The 11,648-nt window shown below is 35.0% G+C and overlaps 2 protein-coding genes across 7 annotated transcripts in view; both read right to left on the bottom strand.

The window, feature by feature from the left end:
• The window catches only part of LOC115238063, a 12,762-nt gene extending 11,068 nt beyond the window's left edge, over positions 1-1,694 (bottom strand). For all 6 annotated transcript variants that reach the window (XM_029811572.1, XM_029811574.1, XM_029811576.1 and 3 more), the window contains exons 1-2: positions 1,325-1,694; positions 781-934 (exon numbers count right to left, since the gene is read on the bottom strand). In XM_029811572.1, the coding sequence (XP_029667432.1) occupies positions 781-934; positions 1,325-1,419 (249 nt within the window). In that variant the 5' untranslated portion in view covers positions 1,420-1,694. The remainder of the gene's footprint in view (positions 1-780; positions 935-1,324) is intronic.
• Positions 1,695-6,976: 5,282 nt separating this feature from the next.
• Positions 6,977-8,322, bottom strand: LOC115238054 (solute carrier family 35 member B1). The gene is made up of 2 exons (XM_029811557.1): positions 7,765-8,322; positions 6,977-7,671 (listed from the first exon to the last, which is right to left on the bottom strand). The coding sequence occupies exons 1-2, from the start codon at positions 8,152-8,154 to the stop codon at positions 7,102-7,104; spliced, it is 960 nt and encodes a 319-aa protein (XP_029667417.1). The 5' UTR covers positions 8,155-8,322; the 3' UTR covers positions 6,977-7,101.
• Positions 8,323-11,648: the final 3,326 nt, after the last annotated feature.

The raw sequence follows: 11,648 nt of genomic DNA, 5'->3' as shown, positions 1-11,648 counted from the left end.
GAGTAGAGAGAGGGAGGGAGGGATGGAGGGGGAGGGGGAGAGAGAGAGAGAGAGAGAGAGAGAGAGAGAGAGAGAGAAATGAGATATTAAGGATCCTATGTTCTCACTGCAGCCATATTGAATTATAATACTAAAATCAAAAAATTATATGAGTTTTATTCTTATAAAACATATCAAAATAAATAAGTTTCTTTTAATAAGATCATTCGTGTTTGATAATATGAATTAATAAACTATACTGCAAAACTTTTTTGATTCATGAATTAATAAATATAACTCTAAATTTTGATCAATTGTCATAAGATTTATTTTCAGCAAAAATATATTGTACTAATCCATATTATCGAACACGAATGGTATTAAAAGAAACTTATTTATTTCTATGCATTTTGCAGAAATAAAACTCATAATTTCTTTCTTCTGACATCATAATTCAGTATAATATCAATAAAGAACCAGAAGTCTTAAAGAGAGCTTACACAGCAGCTTTCATGTAGCGCTAATTCCAACGCTCTCTACCGATATGTTTCTTTGCGTAGAAATCATGCCGAATAAATACAATATATTTGAAATATATAAAGTAATGATAAGAGTAAATAACCCTAAAAGTAACTTAAATATTACTTGTTATAAAAAAATGTATTAAAATTATTTGTTCTGTCTATTACAGAAAATTTCTGGAATACATTTATAACAATAATAACAATAATAATAATAGCTGTAATAATGGTAACAGCCTTACGAGTAACACATTAATTGTCAATTTTGTCGTTAACTGACCTGCATAGGAATATCTTGAGAAGTAGTAGTAGTAGTAGTAGTAGCTAAACTCAGAGCCATTGAGTTTTGAGATTGTATATACTGAGAATACTGCCAGTACCTCACTCTTGGATCTTCCCATGTTGTAGTGCGATTAAAATGATTTATAAAATATCTAGGAAACAACAATGTATCAACTATATATTTAATTTTTTACAACAAGAAAAATATTATGTATATCGATTTTCGATAAATATTTTTAGATTAGTGCCTTTATATCAAGGCAAAATCTCCTTGAACTCAAAACCAAATAAATTACTAGACAAAATATTATCTTCTTAAATGTGTGTTCTTTTATCAACAAATATATTAACAATTTATCTATCTCTTTTAGAAAATGATAATTTTAAAAATTCTGAAATATCTATGCATGCTGTATTTTGCATTGAAAAACATGGATTGTTGTATCAATATGAGATTTTGATTTTCGGATTTTTATACGAATTCTTTAATAATAAAAGAAATTATATATATATATATATATTCTATTATATATTTTACGTACGGACGACCACTACGAATGTCGTATCTGCATTCCCAACCGGGCGGTAATTGACTTCTGTCACTCTGCTCCGCCATCTTTCCTACGTGTTTTGACATATATAATTGCGGCGAGAATATTAAGTAGATTTCACTTTCCTTCCTAATGTTGGTTATGCGTCAACATTTACCCGATCTTACGCGTTTGAGTGGCGAAACAATTAATCAAATTAAACCGGACAAAGTTTATGACATGTTTAACTATTTTGATTTGACGCTCCTATAATTGGCACCAGATTAGCAATATAAGAACTTATCCACCAGTCATAAATAAATGAGACAGTATCATACGATACAGCGTATTGAAGTAAATCAAAACCGACGCATGCGCGTGCCATATGAAGCATAGATCAGATTTTTATACTATATGGACGGTATTCATAGGCCGGTATTCATAGTCAGTTCTTATTTCAAGACCGTCTTAAGCCCGAATCACACTAGCGGTTCGTGGCTGCGATTGCAATTGCCACAGCCAATCAGAAAGCACCAATTGCAAGTATGATTGGAGCGTAGCAAATCACAATCACAAACGCAATCGCAGCCGCGAGCCGCTAGTGTGATTCGGGCTTTAAGTAATGTCTTGAGATGCTTATACGGCTCTGTGATTGGTTTAGGACATCTTAAGATTATGCTTAAAGTCCGTTCTACATTGATCGCATGTCGCAAGCAAATCGACCAATCACAGTCGAATATTTGACGGAATATTCGACTGTGATTGGTCGATTTGCTTGCGACTGGCGACATGCGATCAATGTAGAACGGGCTTAAGATGCTATGCGGCCATTTCATTGGTTGAAAGCATGAAGGAAGAGTAAGGAGAGTTATCTCGATAATGAGAGAGAAAAAAAGTGGTCACGAAAAATGTTCCGTATGTGGCCAGGTTTGCCAAATGGAATGACTTGCGTTACACGAAAAACGGCAGCGTGGCGACTCTCATTCTTCTCTCTGATCATGTGCATCATGCATGAAACGGAACGCAGCCAAAGTTCGAACAGCTGTTGACATTGGGTCTGTTCATAGACATAGTATATCTAGACCGAGTGTTGAGGATTGGGGGCCGATGCCCACGTAGAAAAGGACATACTCTGTTTCGTGACCCTTGCGTTCTCTCTCTTTCGCACATAGCATGACGAAAGAGAGCGGCATGCTACGTGCGAGCGAGAGAGAACGCAAGGGGCACGAAACAGAGTATGTCCTTTTCTACGTGGGCATCGGCCCCCACTCCTCAACACTCGGTCGAGATATACTATGTCTATGTACGGAACATTTTTCGTGACCACTTTCAATCTAGGTAGATAACTCTCCTTACTCTTCCTTCATGGTTGAATGGGATCTTAAGACGAACCAAGACCACACTTAAAGCCCGTATCAGACTACGCATTGAACATTGAAGATTGAAGATTAAAGATTGGAATTTGACTAATCAGAACAAAAGAGACTAAAATTTCTTTATTCTGGTTGGTCAAATTTCAATCTTGAGTCTTCAATCTGAATCTTCAATGCGTAGTCTGATACAGGCTTAAGACAATCTTAAATAAAAGAACGGATTATGAATACCGGCCTTAATCTTTCTTTATATAACTTTAGTTCTGTGCCCCTTGCGTTCTCTCGCGCTCACATATAGCATAGCGATACATACCCTTCTCCCCACTCCTTAAGCCCGAATCACACTAGCGGCTTGCGGCTGCGATTGCGATTGCCTCAGCCAATCAGAAAGCACTAATTGCAAGTATGATTGGAGCGTAACAAATCACAATCATAAACGCAATCGCAATCGCAGCCGCGAGCCGCTAGTGTGATTTGGGCTTTAAATTAAGGCAAACGCTCAGTCTAGATATACTTAGGGTTGCCAAATCCAGAAATTTAAATTACTGGACATTTCGTCTTTAGAAATAAAATCTCCGGACAAAACCGGACAAAAACAGTAATCATAAAACAAGATTAAATACAAAATTTTATTAGAAATTACTTACAATACTGTTTTTTAAACAATTTTGAAAACAGAATTTAGATGAATAAAATAAACTACTATTATTTAATATGACATTTTATTTTTGAACATAAAATTAAATATTATAAATTTTACACATACAATTAACATTTGTTAAAACATTTAACACATTTAACACGTTAAAATAAAAAACGTTTAACATTTATTAAAACAAAATATATTTTTTTGAACAAAAATAAGAAAAATGATAAAAATATTTCAGCAAGAAAATAAAATTTGTGATATAAATTACAGTGTGATATAAACATAAAATATATATTTTTGAATAAAATAGGAAAATTTTAAGTAATAAAAGTATTTTAGCAAGAAAAACAAAATTTGATGATATAAATCAATCTAAGCTCATTTAATTAAAGTTGTATTTTTCCGTACTTTTTACTGCTTTTAATAGATTAGGTTTAGATCTAGCATAATTGATCTTTTAGATCTATCATTTAAATTTTATTTTATTATTTATATGTACTTAAAAACCAGACATATGACGTCCGGTTTGACTTGTCAATCGGAGTCTTGAAAACCTGACAGTCCGGGTTAAAACTGGACGGTTGGCAACCTTAGATATACTATGTCTATGATCGGAACGCAGTCGTGTCCAATTGTTATACACCCAAGAGTGACGTGTAAACGTAGACTGCGTTTCGTAATTCACTGATAGCATATCGTCATCTTTGTTATTCACCAAAAGTTAAAAAAAGGCTGTGTTCCGATATTCACTGCCCAGGGTATCGATCATGTAACTTTTTCCCTAGGGAGGAAACGTGAAAAGTGAAAAATATTAGCATTGAAATCAATAGCAAAATTTTTCACTTTTCATTTTTCCGCCCTAAGAGAAAAATTACATGATCGATACCCTGTACTGAAAATATATAGTGCACATAACGCAAACTATAGATTTCCAGTACTGGGTATGTAACTTTCTCCCTAGGGCAAAAAAGTAAAAAGTAAAAAATTTTGCCATTGATTTTAATGCTAATATTTCTCACTTTTCACGTTTTCGCCCTAGGGAAAAAGTTACATGATTGGTACCCTCTGGCAGTGAATATTGGAACGCAGCAAAGAATGAGAGTGCCATTACATGGAGCGCGGAAACGCGGAAACGTGAAAACACGGAAGAGAATTGTAACTAAAAAAGTAACTATTCCGCGAATTGAGTCGTTTCTTTCCGCACATTTGAGCGGAATCCGCGGAATCCGTTACCGTCTCAACAAAACTCGACAAAAGTGTATAGAAAATATAAAACGTTTATAAATGGATGGTCCTGTAAGTATTTGAATGCTTTTTAGTACTTAATAAACATAGTAGCTTGTTATTTTTGGAGACATTCTGAGATAGTTGAAATATTTTTCAGGATCTCCCAATTGCATCTCCACAAGTAGATTGTCGCTGTCACCTTGAAGACGTCTTCTCGTCTCAGTAAAAATAGGCCGTACCCATATTTTACGGTTCTTTCTGCCTTGCAGTTTCTTCCCAGTGAGTATTATTGAGAGGATGAGCTCTTTAAGAGGACTTTTTAAAGACTTAATTAAATTTTTTTAATTTGGATCCATTATTATACTGTTACTTTTAAAATAATAAAATAATTGGAATATATATATATAAACGTTCTCCTTCACTCGTCTCCAAAATTTGATGGGATATACTGTATCCACTTAATATTTGACGCGCTCGTTCCGCGAATGTTTTTTCCTTATATTACATGAACTACAATTTGCGCGGAAAAGCGGAACGATATGGTAACAAATAAATATTTTTATTTATTTTTTAACATTGTTTTCACTTAATTAATTGTAATTTTCATTAATATGCTTATCTTTTTAGCTTATCTATTGAATATAAGCATTTTAATCAATAAATATCGTTAAAAATTAATATTTTATAATTTTTCGTTCCGCTTTTCCGCTCAAAATCTGCTCCATGTAATACAAGGCAATCAAAACAGACGGAGCGGAAATCTGGTTACTATTCTCTACCGCGTTTCCACGTTTCCGCGCTCCATGTAATGGCACCCTAAAGGTGCGAATCCATGCAGCGGAATAGCGTAACGCGGAACGAGAGCGGAACCAATCACGAGCGTTCCGTAGTTTTTATTACGCTCGCGACTGGTTCCCTTTTCGTTCCGCGTTACGCTAATCCGCTGCATGAGTTCGCACCCTAAAGCCTATCGCACAATGCTAGGCGCTAGCGATAGCGATAGGCGATATCCAATGAGAGCAGTGCTATTTTGAAAAAGCAGTGCTCTCATTGGATATCGCCTATCGCTATCGCTATCGCCTAGCATTGTGCGATAGACTTGACGATATGTTAGCAGTACTGCCAGTGAATTTCAAATATATTCGTTGTCAGGGGGTTAATTGTGTATCTTAAAACGATGTGAAAATTACAAAAGTGAGTAAATTCACTAGAGTATCTACGATTTCATTTGTCTAAATTTAGTAAATTTGTTCACTTTTGTAATTTTCACTTTGATTCAAAGATACACGATCGATTCTCTAGAGTAGAATCCTAGGATCTAGGAGTCGATTGTGTATCTTTGAAACGAAATGAAAATTACAAAAGTGAACAGATTTACTAGATTTCGACAAATGAAATCGTAGATACTCTAGTAAATTTACTCACTTTTGTAATTTTCACATCGTTTTAAGATACACAATCAACCTCCTAGTCTGGACCACGTTCTTTTTAAAACCAATTGACCACGAAATTTGTAACGGCAACATTTTCTTATTTCAATATATGGCATGCAGAGGTTTTATATATAGAGTTTTTAATTCATTTTTATATTTTTATATATTGTCGCGCTTGTAATTATTTTTACATCTTTAGAATCTTTAAATCTATAATGTAGACAATTGCATGCGATTTAATTGTAACACTGAAGATGATTAAAACTAATTTTTATTAATATACGAATTATTAGCACAGAGATCGAGCATATATGGATCTTTAGCCCCCCCCCCCCCCCCCACACACTCACTCACACACTCACATCTTACTTATTTTACTATTTATTTTGAAAATGGGAAATTTCTCTGCAAATTTCATTCTTTTTAGTATTTAGTATAATATATTTATAATTATGATCTAATTTATATTAAAAACATAGTGATGCGCAGAACATAATGTTATTTCAATATATACTGCAAGAAAAGAATCTTATATGATCTCTTGTTTCTGGTATTATAATACAATATGAAAAATTAAAAGCCTTAATACCAAATTATACAATTTATTAACTAATACAAATATCGTTTTAAATATTACAGTGATTTTTTAATTTATATATCTATTAGTAGATAACATAAAAAAAGAATTATTCAAAATATTACAAGCATATGCATCTATTTTTCAGTATCCTTGATATTGGACATTAATTTTATATGCAATTGCAGAAAATTATTTATATTCTCACAAAACTCTTATAAAAATTCTTATATAATTATTTTAATCGCTTATAAAAATGTAAATGGAGAAAAATAACAATTTAATCTTTTTTATAATAATTAATATGTTACGTGTGTCTGTATATATTTATACAGTTTAATATATATATGTTCTGATATATATTACTTTTAGTACACACATACACATATATGATATATGTGTGTATATATGTATATATATATATATATATATATATATATATATATGTTTTAGATACAAAAAATAACTTAAATGTTGGAAGTATATATTTAAACAACTGCCTAAGTAAATATTGAAATAATTATCACATTTTATCTTGCAATACTTTTCTTATCTTTACCATACATAGCATCTAAAAATAAACCTGAGAATACTATAAATGTACTTAACCATTGTCTAGGAGAAAGGTTATTGCCAAAAATTAATATAGAGCCCAACACGGTGAAAAATTTCCTAGTAGTGGTTATAATCGAACATGGTAATGGACCAAATTCAGCTACTGTCATAAATATGAAATATTGTCCAAATGCACCAGCTATGGAAAACGTCGTTATATGCCATATAGTAAAGGGATATCGTTGTAGAAAATGAATGAAGTCAAAGAACTCTCCAGAAATAACAATCACTGTACCACTAAAAATAACAGACCAGAGATTCATGTTAAGCATCATATGGCCCGATTTCGACTTGTATTCTGTTCTCATTCGTTCCTGCACTGCACTTGTTAACCCATCCATTGTTAACGACAGTAGCAACAATAATTCTCCGACTGACAAATATGATTCTGACTGCTTCTTAGAGACACTGCCATCTTTATACATAAATAATGCAACTCCAATGACTATCAATAGAATAAATATGTACTTTCTAATTGGATATATCTGTAAAGAAAAACGTGACATTTAAAGACAGCAGAAAATGTGACATACATATAAGTACAGAAGTTTGGTATATGAATTTTTTATCAAACTGACTTTTTTTCCTAACAGCACACCGAGTATCATTACAGGTATAGGCTTGCCAGCTTTGCCAATCACCTGCGTTGGATAACTGACAAATTGCAATGCCATGTTACTGCACACCATGGCGAGTAGATATGTTAGAGCTGACAGGACGTAATACAGCGTTGACGTAGCATCCTCGCCCTGTTTCATCACTGTCAGCAGAATAGTTTTGGCGAATACATAGTTCACCAAGCATTGGACAAAAACTAGTGCGAACATATACGTAAATTTCTCCCGGTTCTCTCTGTCGCCGTATTGCCCGCGCGTGATTTTCTCTTGCAACATGCCGAAATAGAAATAACACACAAATATACCGATCGCGCATATAAACAGCTTAGAATGCTTGTTGGTGACGGTCATTTTAAATTTATTTTTTTTTTTTACGGATGTAATATATAATTAAGATCGTTTCGTTCGATCCACGTGTGTTATCGTCTTCGTTAAGTTGACGGAGCGAGCACACGACAATAAATTGTACGTGGCGGGCAACGATAGGCAGGATAGGATAGGCTAGGATGTTTATATCAAATAGCATATAAAATACATAGGGTGCAAACCCATGCAGCGAAATAGCGGAACAAGACCAGAACCAATCGTGAGGGTGCCATTACATGGAGCGCGGAAACGCGGATAGCGTAACGCGGAAAGAGAGTGAAACCAATCGCGAGCATTCTGCAGTTTTTGTTACGCTCGCGATTGGTTCCCTTCTCGTTCCGCGTTAGGTTGCCATTACATGGAGCGCGGAAACGCAGATTAGCGTAACGCGGAACGAGAAGGGAACCAATCGCGAGCGTAACAAAAACTGCAGAATGCTCGCGATTGGTTTCACTCTCGTTTTGCGTTACGCTAATCCGCGTTTCCGCGCTCCATGTAATGGCACCCTTACGCTAATCAGCGTTTCCGCGCTTCATGTAATGGTACCCTAAACGTAACAAAAACTGCGGAACTTTCGCGATTGGTTCCCTTCTTGTTCCGCGTTAAGCCCGTATCAAACTACGCATTGAAAATTGGAGATTAAAGCTTGGAATTTGACTAATCAGAACAAAAGGAACTAAAATTTCTTTGTCCTGATTGGTCAAATTTCAATCTTCAATCTTCAATCTCAATCTTCAATGCGTAGTCTGATACGGGCTTTTTACGCTAATCCGCTGCATTTCTTCTTCTTCTTTCTTTTATGGCTGGTTGGGCATTAGTCGCCCATACAACATTGTTTCTTATGGGTTTGTGAAATATAAGCAAAATTGCTCTTAAGAAAGGAGGAGTTTAAAAAAAAGGTCCAGACAAAGGACATACACAGCATGCAAAAACACGTCCAAACCCGACACGTTGTCAGTCGGAACTTTTAGGGTGCCATTACATGGAGCGCGGAAACGCGGATTAGCGTAAAGCCCGTATCAGACTACGCATTGAAGATTGAGATTGAAGATTGAAGATTGAAAAATCTCAATCTTCAATGCGTAGTCTGATACGGGCATAACGCGGAACGAGAGTGAAACCAATCGCGAGCATTCTGCAGTTTTTGTTACGCTCGCGATTGGTTCCATTCTCGTTCCGCGTTACGCTAATCCGCGTTTCCGCGCTCTATGTAATGGCACCCTTAGGCTGGCTCCCCATGCGGCGTAACTTGCGTAAGCGTAACTTGCGCTGACCAATCACATCGTCTCATTTCATCATTTCTCATCTCTCTTTTTTTTACTCAAATGAGACGATGTGATTGGTCAGCGCAAGTTACGCCGCATGGGGAGCCAGCCTCAGGGTGCCATTACATGGGGCGCGGAAACGCGGAAGAGAATTGTAACTAGAAAAGTAACTATTCCGCGTTTCCGCGAATTGAGTCGTTTCTGCTTTTCTAGCACGAGTTCTGATTAGCTTCTGCTTTTCTGCTTTCTGCTTTTCGGCCAAGGTGTGAATCCGGCCTAACGCGGAACGAGAGCGGAACCAATCGCGAGCGTAACGAAAATTGCAGAACGCTTGTGATTGGTTTTGCTCTTGTTTTGCGTTAAGCCCGTATCTGGGTACCGATCATGTAACTTTTTCTCTAAGGCGGAAACGTGAAAAGTGAAAAATATTAGCATTGAAATGAATGGCAAAATTTTTCACTTTTCACTTTTCCGCCCTAGGAGAAAAGTTACATGATCGACCGTTTCCGCGCTCCATGTAATGGCACCCTTAGGGCCAATTTCACCAACCTCGGTTAGATTAACCAACGGTTAAAATTAGCAAAGTGGCCAACAGAAAATAGAGGTGAAGGAAAACCAAGCATTCTTATCATTTCAGTTGGAACCCTGCTAATTTTAACCGTCGGTAAATCTAACCGAGGTTGGTGAAATTGGCCCTTAATAATCCGCTGCATGAGTTTGCACCCATAGACCACAGACTTTTACATATAGGCCGGTATTCATATGGCTTCTGCACACAGGACGCGGAAACGCTTGCCGCGCGGCAAAAGACGACGCGGTAGCCAATCAATTTTTTGCTCTAATGGAAAAGTTGTAAGTTGATTGGCTACCGCGTTGCCTTTTACCGCGCGGCAAGCGTTTCCGCGTCCTGTGTGCAGAAGCCATTTGTCAGTTCTTATTTCAAGACCGTCTTAAGTAATGTCTTAAGATGCCAATACGGCTCTGTGATTGGTTTAGGACATCTTAAGATTGTGCTTAAGACGATCTTAAATATAAGAATTGACTATGAATACTGACCCTAGCGTTTTCGATAAACTTATATATGTTTTGTGCATTATGAAATAAAATGTATTAGTTAATTAATAGTTAGTTGCCTTTATTGAATTCCCGAAGGCTTACAAGGATTTCCGTTTGCATTATTATAATAAAATAAAATGTATATATAAAATGTAATAAAATAAAATAGAATAAAACATGTATTTTAATATAATAAAAATAATGTATTTTACCATAATAAAATGTATTTTTTACTATAATAATATTAATGTTTTATTATTATACTTTCTGCGCCCATAGCTGAAACAAATGATGTTTTATTATTTTATAAATGTTGTAAATCTTTTTTAAATATTGAAATTGAAAAATTTAATTTTATTAAAATTGAAAAAAAAATGTTTTAGTAAAATATTTTAAATATTTTTGTACCGCCGCTATTTTGTTTAAGGTGTCATGGCCGAATCCGGAAATCCGGCCGGCCACAGCTCTTTTGACAAAGTTAGCGATCTAGTAGTAGTATAGACATCTGTAGCGGGATTCAGTAAGGACAATTCTGGTGAAAAGCGCAATTCTCATAGGCTATCGCTTGCTAACGACAACGATAACCGTCGCTAAGATGTTTAGCGAATCCTGCTACTGGGTATCGATTCTGTAATTCAAGTGAGGGTGAAAATTACAAAAATGAACGAATTTACTAGGTTTAGACTAATGAAATTATATATTTTCTAGTAAATTCGTTCATTTTTGTAATTTTCACTCACACTTGAATTACAGAATCGATATCCTGTGCTTGAATTACAGAATCGATACCCAGTTTATATATCTATGGTTAAGACTATATATCTATGGTTAAGACAAAGAAATCTTTTATTTTGATTGGTCAATAAAATACTACTACCTCAGAAGTGGAATTTCTGAACACGCTCTCGTTAATCTTTTTCTCATCATAAAAAAAGGCAAAAGGCTTCGTCTATGTACTTGATATGTCTATATGTGTGTATGGAGCTCGCTGAACAAAACAAATTAAATTTATTGTGTTGCTCATATTAATGAATATTAATTTTCTAAAAAAAAATAGATTTACGATTGTTAATTGCAAATTGATTATAGATAGTTTTTGGTTGATTGGTTACACACGAAAAGGCGTAATTATAAAATACGTTGATATATATATATATA

The sequence above is a fragment of the Formica exsecta genome, unplaced genomic scaffold (assembly GCF_003651465.1).
Source record: "Formica exsecta isolate Colony F162 unplaced genomic scaffold, ASM365146v1 scaffold32, whole genome shotgun sequence".
Classification (NCBI taxonomy): Eukaryota; Metazoa; Arthropoda; class Insecta; order Hymenoptera; family Formicidae; genus Formica; species Formica exsecta.
This window is presented reverse-complemented; position numbering and strand designations above follow the sequence as displayed.